We start from the raw sequence: 14914 nt of genomic DNA, 5'->3' as shown, positions 1-14914 counted from the left end.
GCGTTTCTACTCAAGGATCAAAGATGAATGCAGTTTTCCTGGTCAATCAATAGATCAGTGCAAGGAACTGAGTTCTATTTCAGACTGCTCAATTATATATTTTCCCCTTACAATCCAGAATTTGAAAGCCGGTTAATAAAGTAGCAGGAAATTTAAAGTTGTTTTTGATCTTTTACTTTAAGCCACACCAGATAATAAAAGAACAGAGGATGGCATATTCAAATATGCTTAGCTTTTGAGTAATCCTAAAGAAGATTGTAAAGACATGTCAGATGAGATGACAACACCAACCATGACGGTTTGATTCTAAAAATTCCTAATTTCCCATCCCATAATAAGTTATACATCAATAATCTCATAACCTCAACTAATGACTTGTTAGTTGATACTCACTCTTTGGTAGTGTTTCTATCAAAGGTACTGAAAATATCTGCAGATACAGCTAAATGAAGCTCCCAACTATTCAAGAACAAAACTAAGTTGAGTCTGGCTTTGCTTCAACTTGGTCTGTTAAAAGCATACTAAAAATAAACTACTACCAAGCTCCACACATGCTGTTTATGAGAAGTTTATGCATTTATCTTTTCATCCCTAATCTCTGATATCCCAATGTGTATGAATTTCACAACATTGAAAAGCATAACCAAATCAAACTCAGGGTGACTTATGCTTAGCTAATGAGAAAAATATACACAGGAACGAGGCTTGTGCTCAACCTTTTTCAATTGGCAAATGAGCTTGAAAAAAACTCTCAAACATGGGTTTGAACTAAAATTTTAACCAGTTATTAAGTAAAATGAGAAGGCTAGTTGTACTTGATACTGTGACAAAATTGCTTCTAAATTACATCTAGACAGGTCAGCAGGAAAACATTCATACAACAGGAGGCTTTTTCATAGCAGGTTGTTAGTGTAAATAGGTAATATTAGGAAGGGTCGAAAGATCATCTCAGATCAATCGCGCTTGCCTACCTACCCCCAATGACATCAAACATCTTTCTAGAACCATTTAGCAACTATAGGAAAGCTGCAGCTATGCTTTTTCTACTTAATGATCAAATATGAATGCAGTCTTCCTAGTCAAAAAATTTATTAGTGTGAGGAACTGAGTTCTATTTCAGACTGCTCCATTATATATTTTTTCTTTACAGTTCAAATTAATTTGAACCTCAATTAATAACATTGCAGATCATTAAGAGTTGAATTATCTTTTACTTTTAGCCACACCAGATAACAAAAAGAAAAGAGCAGGGAATATTCAAATATGCTTAGCTTCTTTTCTTTTTCTTGTTTCTTTTTTTAATAGATTTAATTGTTACAAGAAGTAGGCAAGGGGGGATTCGAAGTTTCAAACTCTGGTTGTCCTCATACATCAGTATTCTCATAACCTCAACCAATGACTTGTTCACTGATACTCACTCTTTGGTAATTAATAGTGTTTTTATAAAAGATCCTGAAAATATCTGCCGACATAGCTAAATGAATTTCCCAACTACTCAATAACAGATCTAAGTTGAGCCTGGCTTTGCTTCAACTTGGTTGGTTAAGAGCATACTGAAATAAGCTACTACCAAGCTGCACAGAAGTTGTTTACGAGAAGTTTGTACATTTATCTTATCATCTAGTCTGTTATATGCATGAAATGAATTCCACAGCATTGATAAGTATAACCAAAGCAAACTCAGGGAAATTTAGGCTTAGCTAACGAGAAAAGTAAGCACAGGAACGAGGGTTGTGCTCAACTTTTTTCAATTGGCAAATTAGTTTAAATAAACTCTCACAAAGCCTAGCAATAGAATCTCAAGAGAATTTTAGCAAAAGCAATCAATCTATTCCAATACCAGAACTAAATAAATACAAAGTTGCGTTGAGTACGAGGGTCAAAAATCTCAGAAACATCACAAATATTCACACAACTTATCTAAAAAGTCGGTGCACATCAAGAATGTGATCGTGACCGAACAAAATCTTCTAGTTTTTCCCACACATCCAACGCTGCAGTTCTATCTTGGTGTCGCTTATTCTTGCTAATCTGCACATTTGCAATATACATTCACATCAAATCCTAATAATACATGGCTGCAAACACCGATATACTCATATCCCATTCAAGATAACTAAGATCAAAACAACCAACCAGATCAAGAAAAACAATACTCACTGAGATAATCTTTACATTCCACTGCTTCACAGTCTTCGCCGACTCCAAACTGTCATCCTCAAACCGCATAAAAAATCCTAAAACTGCAAACACCAATCCAACACATAACTCAGAGTCAATTCCACAAAGAATACACGAATTCATAACCAAAAAAAAGGCAAAAAGAACCATTCCTAATCTAACCCTCCTCAACCCAAGTACATAACTTTAAATAAAGCAAAAATACAAACCCATTTCCCCTAAAACCCAAAACCCTTTTTTTTGTAACTCCAAAACCCCAAATGCCAAAAAACACAACCACACCCAATTCAAAATTAGTTCTAACACAGCATTAAAAACAACAATCACACTCACTCTTATTGAATATCTCAACATGGTCCTTAAACGGCCAATCCTTAAACTGCCATTCTTTCCCCAACACGAAAACCGCCACAACACGATCCCAATCCTCGGGTTTAAGCCCGGAAGGCTTATCCCTAACCTCATAAGCCGTCACCACCCTATCCCTACTGAACTTCTTCTGCACCGTCACGCAGTCCGGCTTCGCCCCCTTCATCTGCTTCACCTTCACATCCGTAGGTATAAAAAACCCATCTTCCAAAAACTCCTTCACATTGTAAATCGTAATCAAAGTCTGGAACGCACTGGGAACCAGAATTATCGGCACCCCTTCGCCAATCTTGCTCCCTTTCATCATCAAATGCATCATCTTCGGCTTCGGCGTCATCGAGTTATCGTAATTCATCGACTCGTCAACGCCGTACCGAGTTTCCTCCGAGCCCATCAGCCGATTCTTCGCGACGAGCCCGTCTTTCCTCTGCTGCGACTCGACTCGCTGCCGCTCCTCCTCTCGCTTCGTCGACGCCACCAGAACGCTGTAGAAATCCCTCTGCTTGCACTCCAACAACGACTCTCGATCCTTCAACGGCCGCTCCATCGAGGTCACCATCGCCGCCGTGAATTCGACGACTTCGTGTTCGGGCAATTGGGTGCTGTTTTGTTCGGAGAAATTTGGGGGAAATGTCTCGGACGCAATAATCGAAGAATTCAGGGGCAAATCGGGGAACTTTTGGGGGTTTAGGTTTACGACGTCGTTTAATTGTACCGAATCGGAGGAGGAGACTTTTCCGGTGAGATAATCGAGCAAGGGTTTCCGGTCCGGCAAAGTGACGGCGGTGATTCCCTGCGTGCGAGCCTTCTGTATGTACTCGATGTGCTTGAGTTGGTGGTTGTTGATGAAGAACAGTAGGGTTTCTAAGGTGTAGAGATTGCCTTGCTTCGATCGGTACCCGGTTTCGATGGAGCATGGGAACGAGTAGTCCGACCCGAACCGGAACTCGTCGTTGTACCGGACGATCCGGTCCAGCTCGTTTCGGATCGTGTAGTCGCGGACCGCCGAGAGTGGATCCATATTGTGAGAAGAAAAAGAGAGGTGGATGCTGGGTGTAGATGGAGTGAGCAGTACTGAGTGTAGATGCTGGTATTAGAAGGAGAAATGGCATGCTAAACGACTGTCGTTTTTTTAAATAGAGACCCAAAATAGTGACCAAGAAAGAATTTTTTTATATAAATAATTTAGGGATAAAAAAAAAAGAATTTATTTTAAAGTTTAAGAACAAAAAGTAAAAAAATTTCAATAATTTAGAGAGGAAAAAAATAACTTTTTTAAAGTTTAGAGACAAAATACAAATTTTTAAAAGAATTTAGATACCAAAATAGTATTTTATCAAAAAAAAAAAAAAACCTCATTCAAATGCATACTAAAGCTATTTCTATATATGATTTAACTTTGTATTATGTGTTATATGTAAGATATATATATTCTCTTTTCTTATTTTATAGAATTATTGAATTAAGAACTTAAGGGTATGTATAATTTAGCTCTTTTTTTTTTAATTATATTTGAGTGCTTTGTTTGTTATTTTATTTGTATAGAGAGAAAATAAATATTAGAAGACATTTTAAAGTTTTCTTTTTGAAAGTGAAGAAAATATGGTTCATACCATATTGATATGACTTATCAAAGACCAAAAGTAAGAGTTACTTATCAAAACTTTGAGAAGTGAAGAGAATGAATGCTCGCTTGGTGTGTAAAATATTAGTGAATGTTTAGACCTCTAATTACAAAATTACCAAAGCACACTTATATTCAAATAATTGATGTGCAGAATGATAAATATAAATGTAAGCTCCAAAGACGGGCTTGCTAGGCCAAACCACTATTTGGGCTCGCAATTTACTTGTATGGTGGGTCTGGGTATTCTACCTTGGGTTGTCTTAGGATAAGGGACCCAATGCAATCACTTTTCTCCCTCTTTCTCAATGTTATCTCCTCTCTATTTCCTTATTCTTTCTTTCCTCAGAATTGCATCCCCTAACTATCCATTCATTTCTCCTATTTATAGCTTTCGTTAATGGGGTGATCATCATTATTTTCTCTCTTAGTGCAAAGAAGGGTCCAATGTCAATGGGCTTAAGTGGATTTTTAGGTACGAGTGGATTTGGAAATGGTTCCCACTTCCGTTAACGTGTTCGGCAGTGGAGTTTCCTAAGGTTATGTCGAGCACTTAAACGGCAATGTGCCCGGGCAATGTGACCGAGCATATGCATAGTGCCCAGAAATAGTTTCCCGAGAACCTTGTGAGCAGGGTGTACACAATCCGCCTTCTAAGGGTCCGGAAAACACTCAGTTCACATTAGCAACAATTCGTGGGTTTAGGCCGGGGCTCTTGTTGATGTGAAGGTTGGATCTTTGGCCCATATCGTTGATTCATGGTCCAAGACCTAATATGAACTTGGGTGTTAGGTGCCGTACAATAAGTAATACCCAAATTGACAAAACATTCTAAACCATAATTAATCACAAACACAACAACAATTAAAAGGAAAATAGTAGGGAAGAGAGAAGCAAACACAAAGAAGTAGAGAGACTAAGGTATCATAAAATACATATATAAATAATAAAAATAAATGAATATTTTACTTTTAAGTTACATAATGAATGCATGTTGTGCGAGATTAAGGTATCATAAAATACATACATATACATATATATATATATATATATATAATGATTTTCAATGATACATTGAACTTTAAGTAGAAACCTTAATTCAATAATGATTTTCAATAATTGAAATCATGTTTAAGTAGAAACCTTAATTCAATAATTAAAAAAAAAATCTAAATTATTAAACATTTAAAAATTTGAAGTAGAGAGACTCGCATGAGAATTTAATTTGACCTTGAAAGCATGGAAGAAGACACTGAAACTTGAGTGGCTTTTATCCTACCAAGTTTAAGTCTTGTGCGTTGCATGCTATATGTGTGTGTATATGCATGAAAAATTATTTGAATTTAACATTTTTTTGTAGAAAAGAGGTAGTGTAGTCTTACCTTTGTCTAGCTAATTCTTATTATAATCCCTTTTGTGTTGCGGGGAGAGAGAGAAACGCTTCTTTTGAAAAAAAAAAAAAAGTTAACATATGATATATAATAGCTAAGATTTTAATTTTTGGAAGTAGTATCTCATACAAATTAGTATTTCAATTGTCAGTTTTGGTAGTTAGAAATTAGAGCATAGTAGTTAATAATTAGAAAATTACTTTGAAATTTTTTTAAACCAATCCCTTAAAAAAGTTTTAGTAGAGTTTAAATCACGTTAATAAATTATCTCTTTATTCAAATTTTTTTTTTTTAAATTATGTTAATGAAAAGTTTCTGATAAAACTATTATTAGTAAACACAAATTCAAGTCAGATAGGAGCAATTTATGCAATTGTATAGTTTAATAATCAATTTAAGTTCTCGTGCATTGCACGAATTAGCGGCTAGTATATTATATAATAAAAGTTGGGCTTAGAAGTCGTGGTTGCGCCAAGTGGTTGCACTAAATTGCAGAATTTTTTTTTGAATTTTAAAAAAATAAATATATTTTTTTGTACTTATCTTCTCCTATAATTTCTAAATTAATAAAAATCTTAATTTGATTACAATCCAAACTCTTTATCTAATCCTTTTTTTTTTAATTATAATTTATAAGTTTTGATAAAAAAAATTTAATTTGATTACAATTCAAACTCTTTATCTAATCCTTTTTTATTTAAATTATATTACTATGTGTAAAAAAAAAAAAAAAAAACTACGACAACAATCTTCATCTATTCCTTTTTTTAAATTTAAATTATATTACTTTTTGTAAAAAAAAAAAAAAAAAAACATAATACCCGTAAAAAGAACAACAACATATTCAATAGCAAAATCTTTCTCTTCACACGTGAATTTGTTTTTTTTTAGATAATTATTATTCATATAGATTTACGAAAAAAAAAATTAGGATAAAGTTAAAAAAAAAATTGTAAATAAGGTAATAAGTATTTAAGTTTAAAGTAAACATCTTCTCTTTCTTCTCAAAAAAAAAAAAAAGTATCTATATATAATAAACATTTGTTCTTCTAAAAAAAAAGAACCTTTATTTGTGTTTGTGTTTGTGTTTTTTTTTTTTTTTTTTGGTTATAAAAGAAAGGTTTCCTTTTTTCCAATTCATATGACATTTTTTTTATTCCACTTTGTATGGGATTTATGAGATAGCAACAAACAAATTGATTAGAAATCTTAATTCCATTTGGATTTAAATTCTATATCAAATGAAACTCTACCTATATATATATATATATCCTTTTTGAAGTGAATTTTATTCCAATATCTTCTCAAAAAAAAAAAAAAGTTTATTCCAATATGTGAATGCCCAAATCCCATAACAAGTATGCATTCTTTCTTCATTATTATTTTTTCATTTTTTTTAAGCTATTTTTCTTTAACTTCAAAAAAAATATTAAAAACTTCTCACATACATTTTAACCCAATTCATAATATTAAACTTTTGTACTCATTTATTCTCTTTTACAATAATTGGTTCAGGTTTTAGTTACATACTCACACTTGCTTCTCAAAAAAAAAAAAAAAAAACCGGTTTATTCTTTGTTCTTTTTATAAATTTATATCTTAATTTATAATTTGTGTGTTAATTTCTTAATTTTAAATTATGAATAAGTTTGATTATATTTTATATTGAATGTAAATTGTTGTTTATAGGTTTTTGGTTGTGAGAAATGCTACGTCTACAACATTTTTACAACAAATCATAGGTGGTTAGTTGTTATTGGTTCAAATTTGAAACTAACATTAAGATTACTTTTTTACCCCAACAATAACAACCAATAACAACATTCCACTTATAATTTGTTGTAAAAATGTTATAGACATATCATTTCTCAAAATAAAATAAAAGAGTTTATATAAATTTAGCAACAAAGCTAAATAAATAAGCCTAGGAAATGTTTACTGATAATAGTTTTATCAGTAACTTTTTATTAACATGATTTCAAAAAATTGAATAGAGAGAAAATTTATTAACATGATTTAAACTCTACTCAAACTTTTTTAAGGGATTGGTTTAAAAAAAATTTTAAAGTAATTTTCTAATTATTAACTACTATGCGTTAACTTCTAACTACCAAAACCCATAATTGAAATACTAATCTATATGAGATATCACTTCCAAAAATTAATATCTTAGCTATTATATATTATACACTGACCCTTTTTTTCAAAACAATCGTTTCTCTCTCTCCCCACAAAACAAAGGAATTATAATAAAAATTAGCTAGACAAGGGTAAGACTACACTATCTCTTTTCTACAATAAATGTTAAATTCAGATCATTTTTCATGCACATGCACACACTACACAAAGGATCATAACAAGAATTAGTCGGACAGGGGTAAGACTAGAACACCTATTCTCTATAATAAATATTGAATTCAGATAATTTTTCATGCATATACACATACATGTACCATGCAACGCACAAGACTTAAACTTTAAGACTTCATTTGGGAGTTTATAAGGGAAGGAACTGGAATGAAATGAAATGATCATAAGGGAATGTAAAGGAATGGAATGTATTTAAGTAAGGGAAATGAATGGAATGGAATGGAATTAAATTAAGTAACCTTGATTGAATGTTTTAAAATTGAGGAATGTAAATGAATGAAAATAAATGGAATGTAAGTGATCTTGTTTGGGAGTAATATAGAGGGAATGTAATGAAATTATTTTATAATAATATTACTATTAGACCTCTATTTTAAAATAAAGAGTTGAATATATAGGGGTATTTTGGGAGTTTTAGTAAAAAAATCATTAAATCTAATTCCATTCCCTCTTATTCCTCATAATTTTGGGGAGAATGAAAATTTGAGATTTTAAAGGAATAGAGAGGAATGAATATTCTCTCCTATCCATTCCATTCCCTCTCATTTAAACTCTCAAACAAGGGAATGAACTTTCTATTTCCTCCATTAAAACTCCCAAACAAGGGAAGGGAAGAATATTCTAAAATTATTCTTTTCATTCCTTTTCATTCCATTCCTTCCTCCCAAACGAAGTCTGAGTTTAAATTTAAACTTGGTAGGATGAAACTAACTCAAGTTTTAGTGTCTTCTTCCATACTTTCAAGAACAAAAATTAAATTCTCATGTGACTATCGCACTAGCACTTATACTTGTAGAGTGACCATCATACCAAGGGTGTGCGGTGGTTAAATTTTTAAATGTTTAATAATTTAGATTGTTCTTAATTACTGAATTGAGCCTTAATTATTGTTTTGGATAGTTAACTATTAAATTCAAGAGTTTTCTATTTAAATATATGTGATTAATTGAGCCTTAAAGTTCAATGTATTATTGAAAATCATTATATATATACGTGCATTTTATGATACTTTAATCTCACACAACATGCATTCATTATGTAATTTAAAAGTAAAATATTCATTTATTTTAAGTAAATTAATAAAATAATTATTTATATATATATTTTGATTAAGCTGTGTATCGCACGACATAATGCTAGTTAAGATATAACTTTAGAAAAAGAACAAAGAATAAACCTGTTTGTTTTCTCTATTACTTTGAGAGATGAAAGTGTGAGTATGTAACTAAAACTTGAACCAATTATTGTAGAAGATAATAAATGAGTACAAAAGTTTGAGCTTTAATTACTGTTTTGGATAGTTTTTAACTATTAAATTCAAAGGTTTTCCATTTAAAAATATATGATTAATTGAGCCTTAAAGTTCAATGTATTTTTGAAAATTATTTTATATATATATTTATTTATTTATTTAGGTACATCTACCATCTTCCAATCAATTATATATATATATATATATATATATATATACATTTTATAATACCTTAATTTCACACAACATATATTCATTATGTAACTTAAAAGTAAAATATTTATTTATTTTTATTATTTATTTTAAGTAAATTAATAAAATAATTATTTATATATAAATTTTAATTAAGCCATGCGATGCATATATATATATATATGTGTGTATATATATATATATATATGCATATATACTGTACATATATGCAAACTTGGGTTGTTGTATATATATATATATATATATATGCAAAAGTTTATTACATGCGCGTATATATATATATATATATATATAAAATAGAACATTGAGCTGATCAAAAAACTCCAAAAGGCGTACATCTTTTTTTTTTTTTTTTTAACAGAAGAAGGTAGAATTGATATATTAAAATTGGCAAAAGTACAAAAATATAAGAATAGGATCCTGAGCCACAACGGCCTATCCGGCTACGCTACAGAACAAGAAACAGGCTAAACATCACCACAAACAGAAGACATGACTAAAGAAACGAATAAAAAATTGAAAATAGCTGCGGCAGACCAAAAAAATTGACTAAATCAAAGAATAAAAAATTGAAAAAGCTGCCTTAGACCAAATCATGTCCTCTGGTTGGCCATCAACGTTTGATACTCATGCATGAGAGACTTGCATTACGTAAAATAACCTTCTTCCTAGCGTTCTATATAGCCCACGTTATCATCGCCCATTCTGTCCATATAGCGCACTTCTTCAAATATGCTTCGCACACTTATACCAACACTGCTTTGATTGCCTGACTTCCTCTAAATACTTAAGCAACTATGCGCTTCAATACGAAGTACCCAGAAGAAAATGGGTTCAAAAGCAAATCTATCGTTAAATCGATGAGGATCATGAGGAGCAGACAGCCAACCTGGCCATGTTACTTCCTTAAATGTTCTGACTGTTGTGCGTTTTTCATCCTTTAAATTTTTGTACCTGGGTTCTTGAAGAATTTATTGATTTTTGGTTGAGTGATCTGATTGGTTTGGGATTGGGTTTTTTTCAAGTTGGTTCGACATGCAAAATGGGCCAACTAGCATCAGGTGGGCCCTTTCCTAACATGAAAGCTTTTATTTAGACGGTGAGTTCATACTAAAGCCGGTGCAAACCCAGCATATAAGCACTCCGTGTGTATATAAATCCCCTTTGTAAACCCTAGTCACAATCACAGATCATATTCAAACTCCCTGTCTCTCTCTCTCTCTGAAATCTCAATCAAAATCTCAGTCTCCCTCACCCTTCCTAAAGCAAAATCCCAATGGCAGCCGTGGTTTTGATGGTGGCTATTTTGTATTTATGATGGTCCTTAGGTGTTTGGTAGCGATCAGAGAAAATTGATATTAATTCTCTCTCTCTCTCAAATCTCAATCAAAAATCTCAGTCTCACTCACCCTTCCTAAAGTAAAATCCCAATGGCCTCAGATTCCCTTCTTCTCGGCCCACCCCAGATCAACACCCAAAGCACCACCACTACCGCCATCGAGTCCTCAGTTGAAACCCTAAATCTTTCAACCCAAGAACCCACACTCGGCTTCACAGAAAACTGTTCGTTAACCTACAAAGAGACAGGAAACCCATGTTTAGATTTCTTTTTCCATGTTGTCCCCTCCACACCATCCCACGAAACCGTCGAGCGAGTCCAAAAAGCCTGGGCCTACCACCCTCTCACCACACTCAAACTCATCTGTAACCTCCGTGGTGTACGTGGCACTGGAAAATCCGACAAGCAACGGTTCTATACGGCGGCGCTTTGGTTCCATAAACACCACCCTAAAACCCTAGCCCTCAATGCTAGATCTTTCGCTGACTTCGGTTACTTCAAAGACCTCCTGGAAATTCTTTACCTAATTCTTGAAGGTGAGTCGGCACGCGAAATCGCCAAGAGAGAATGGGACCAGAGAAAAGCAGCCATGGGCATAGGCAGAAGAATGCAAGGCAGGGGAAGAGTCACAGGCAGAATGCGTTCTCTCGCGAGAAAACACCTCGCAAATATGAAAGAAACCGAGAGGAATAAGAACAAGAATAAGACTTCAAAGTTGCCCAAGGAGTTGAGGGTTAAGCAGAATATCGCTAAGGTCAATCTCGAAAGAGAGCACGCAAGGACGATGAGGAAAGAACGGGTCTTGGCCATGGCCAAGAAAGCTTTCGAGAGGTATAAGCGAGATCCGGATTATCGGTTCTTGCATGACGCTGTTTCCGATGTTTTTGCTGACATGTTGAAGGCTGATATGCAAGCTTTGAATGAAGGAAAGCATAGAGATATCAGTCTTGCAGCGAAATGGTGCCCTACGATTGACTCGGCCTACGACAAGTCCTTGTTGATATGCGAGAGCATTGCTAAACGGGTTTTCCCTAAAGAGTCTGACCCGGAATATCAAACCCTAGAAGATGCTCACTATGCTTATAGAGTCCGAGATAGGTTGAGAAAGCAAGTTTTGGTCCCACTCCATAAGGTTCTGGAACTCCCCGAAGTGTATATGAGTGCAAATATGTGGGAAACCTTGCCTTACAACCGTGTACCTTCTGTGGCAATGAAGAATTACAAGGAACTCTTTCTGAAACACGACAACAAGCGATTCCAGGAGTACCTCGAAAGCGTGAAGCATGGTGAGGCAACAATCGCGGCGGGTGCGTTGCTCCCACATGAGATTATCGCTTCGTTGAATGACGGCGATGGAGGACAGGTGGCGGAGCTTCAGTGGAAGAGAATGGTGGATGACTTGTTGAAGAAGGGCAAGCTGAGTAACTGCATTGCGGTTTGTGACGTGTCGGGGAGTATGGACGGTCAACCTATGAATGTTTGTGTGGCTCTAGGGTTGATGATCTCGGAGCTTAGTGAGGACCCATGGAAAGGTCAAGTGATAACTTTTGACACCAACCCTACCATTCAAATGGTTCAAGGAGATAGCCTGAGTGAAAAGACTCAGTTTATTAGAAATATGCAGTGGGGTGGGAGCACCAACTTTCAGGCTGTGTTTGATCAGATTCTGGATGTGGCTGTTCAAGCAGACTTGACTGAGGACCAACTTATACAAAAAGTGTTTGTTTTCAGTGATATGGAGTTTGATGAAGCATCTGGGCATTATGAGTATGGTGGTTATTATGGTATGGATGATGATTCTTCGGATATGGATAGTGACGAGTCGGAGAGCGATGTGAATGAGAGGAGGCAGAGGCGGAATGAGGCTACACAACAGCGAGAGAGAGAGGCTAGGCTGAGGAGGTCAGGGTGGGAAACTGACTATGAGGTTATACAGAGAAAGTTTAGGGAGAAGGGGTACAATAAGGTGCCTGAGATTGTGTTTTGGAACCTTAGGAACTCTAAGGCCACTCCTGTTCCATCCGATCAGAGTGGGGTGGCTCTGGTGAGTGGGTTTTCTAAGAATTTGGTCAAGTTGTTCTTGGAAAATGGTGGGATTATCAACCCTGTTGCTGTCATGCATGAAGCTATCTCTGGAGAGATGTACCAGAAGCTTGCAATCTATGATTAATGTCCATGACTTTTTTAGGAGCTTTTTTAAGTAGTAGTTGTTCATGTTAATTTTCCTATTTTCATCTTTAATGAAATAAATTTTGCAATAATTTTGACTATGGTTCATTGGAATTATCTGTTTATGATTCGGTAATCCCTTTTTGTGATCATTCTTGGCTATGATGTGATTAATTGTTGAATTGCCCGTACGTTCCTTTTAAATATGCAGTAGCTTATTCATTGCTGGATTTGCTTGTTAGATGTTTGACTTTCTTGAGACACTAAATTATATTTCTGATCAGTCTATTTTAAAACTAGACTAAGAAATTCTGATGATTTTTGGTTATGTTCATTTGGTTGTGGAAAGGAATTATGGAGATATCATGTGCTAGATTACAAATTTGCAAGGTGACACAACTGATGGTGGCCTTGCCATTGACTATTGAGAAGCAAAGGTTTTTTTTGTCTTACGTCAGTGGATTGATTGGTTTAATGGTGTCAAGTTGTAGTTATACTTAAGCCGGGCGTTTTCTTTTTTGTTCCTGCTGGATGATAACATATTATTTGGAGAAAATCCTTTGTTACTTCATTTATGAAAATCTACAGCCAAAGGTTAGTAATTTCTTCTTTTGCTAGAAATTCTTGAAAAGAAGTTTCATATATATGTGGCTGGGGCAGATTTTGAATATATATATATGTTATTCAAGAAGAAAATTACAGCTTCAATTATATATAATGTTTGGCTTATAAGGAATTGAGAGTCATCTGTTGAAGGAATTATTTTCAACTTTCTCTTAGATCTTCTGATTGATTTGCTTGTATTTTTTTTAAAGGTGCTTTATGCACATCAACGTGAGCATAGAGTAGCCCTACTCATGTTCAATAAAAATTCTATTACTTATCAAAAACAAAACATAACTGAGTTGGAACAATCATTAGCAGCTAAGTATGGTCATAACTAAACATGAAAGAGAAAGGGGGGGGGGGGGGGGGGGTGGGTGGAGGGAGGTGCCTTATAGGATCAGTACTGGGTTCTGGTCTCACCTAAGTAGGGTCCTAAGATGAATGATTTGGATATTCTATTTTACAAATTTATCCACGAATAAATAAGCACACAGATTATATAACTGTTTTTATAACGAACAATAAGTTGTACAGTCAATTACAGAACCATGTTTCACAAAATGATAATAATATTAACTTTATATTATTGATTTCTGTCAAATAAAAAATAGTGGAATAGGAAGCACAACATTCTTCTACCATATTAGTAGTGTATACCCCTCCTCACGTTATTACCTAGCTAATTCCATATAATTAAGAGCTTTGTAGCTTAGTTGCATTGCTCAGTTCTCCCATGAAGGAGAACTTGGGTTTGAATCAGAACCTGGGTTTGAATCTTTCTCACCACTTCATTTAAGAAACACAAAAAAAAAAAAAAAAAAAAAAAAAAAAAAAAAAAAAAAAAAAAAAAATCTAATTGCACATAACAAGGGAAAGGCTACCATAATATTAAACTTCACATTCTTATACATTAAAAATTTGCATGGAATTTGCAGTTATCAGTGGCTTCCACCATATTACACTATTTTTTTTTTATCTTACAAAGCCACCAATTCATTATACCAATGAGTGCACAGGCAAACTCATTATACATATTATTTGGAGAAAATCCTTTGTTACTTCATTTATGAAAATCTACAGCCAAAGGTTAGTAATTTCTTCTTTTGCTAGAAATTCTTTTGGTTTTTTTTTGATACACTTTTGCTAGAAATTCTTGAAAAGAAGTTTCATATATAAGTGGCTGGGGCAGATTTTGAATATATATGTTATTCAAGAAGAAAATTACAGCTTCAATTATATATAATGTTTGGTTTATAAGGAAGTGAGAGTCATCTGTTGAAGGAATTAGGGACGAGATTAAAACTGTCAAAAAGATGAATGCATTATGAGGACAACAAATTGAACTTGCCTACATTGCAATATTATCATAGGAGGTAGCTCAAACTATACTATTCTTGCCT

The 14914-nt window shown here is 33.9% G+C and overlaps 2 protein-coding genes across 2 annotated transcripts; one reads left to right on the top strand and one right to left on the bottom strand.

The window, feature by feature from the left end:
- Positions 1 to 1808: 1808 nt before the first annotated feature.
- Positions 1809 to 3628, bottom strand: LOC126689463 (protein CDC73 homolog). The gene is made up of 3 exons (XM_050384663.1): positions 2515 to 3628; positions 2161 to 2243; positions 1809 to 2031 (listed from the first exon to the last, which is right to left on the bottom strand). The coding sequence occupies exons 1-3, from the start codon at positions 3569 to 3571 to the stop codon at positions 1939 to 1941; spliced, it is 1233 nt and encodes a 410-aa protein (XP_050240620.1). The 5' UTR covers positions 3572 to 3628; the 3' UTR covers positions 1809 to 1938.
- A 7167-nt stretch (positions 3629 to 10795) lies between these two features.
- Positions 10796 to 13000, top strand: LOC126689458 (uncharacterized). The gene has a single exon (XM_050384651.1). It carries the CDS (start codon positions 10831 to 10833, stop codon positions 12907 to 12909), a length of 2079 nt encoding a protein of 692 aa, XP_050240608.1. The 5' UTR covers positions 10796 to 10830; the 3' UTR covers positions 12910 to 13000.
- The last annotated feature ends 1914 nt before the right edge of the window (positions 13001 to 14914 follow it).

This window comes from Quercus robur, chromosome 6 (genome assembly GCF_932294415.1).
Source record: "Quercus robur chromosome 6, dhQueRobu3.1, whole genome shotgun sequence".
NCBI lineage: Eukaryota > Viridiplantae > Streptophyta > Magnoliopsida > Fagales > Fagaceae > Quercus > Quercus robur.
This window is presented reverse-complemented; position numbering and strand designations above follow the sequence as displayed.

What these genes read in the sequence shown, in the direction of transcription:
- LOC126689458 (XM_050384651.1), top strand. Translation starts at nt 10,831, where the DNA reads ATGGCCTCAGATTCCCTTCTTCTCGGCCCACCCCAGATCAACACCCAA.
- LOC126689463 (XM_050384663.1), bottom strand. Translation starts at nt 3,571, where the DNA reads ATGGATCCACTCTCGGCGGTCCGCGACTACACGATCCGAAACGAGCTG. An exon ending in TGTTGAGATATTCAATAAGA is followed by an intron (nt 2,244 to 2,514) that starts GTGAGTGTGATT and finishes TGGTGTTTGCAG; the next exon opens with TTTTAGGATTTTTTATGCGG. An exon ending in GGAATGTAAAGATTATCTCA is followed by an intron (nt 2,032 to 2,160) that starts GTGAGTATTGTT and finishes GCAAATGTGCAG; the next exon opens with ATTAGCAAGAATAAGCGACA.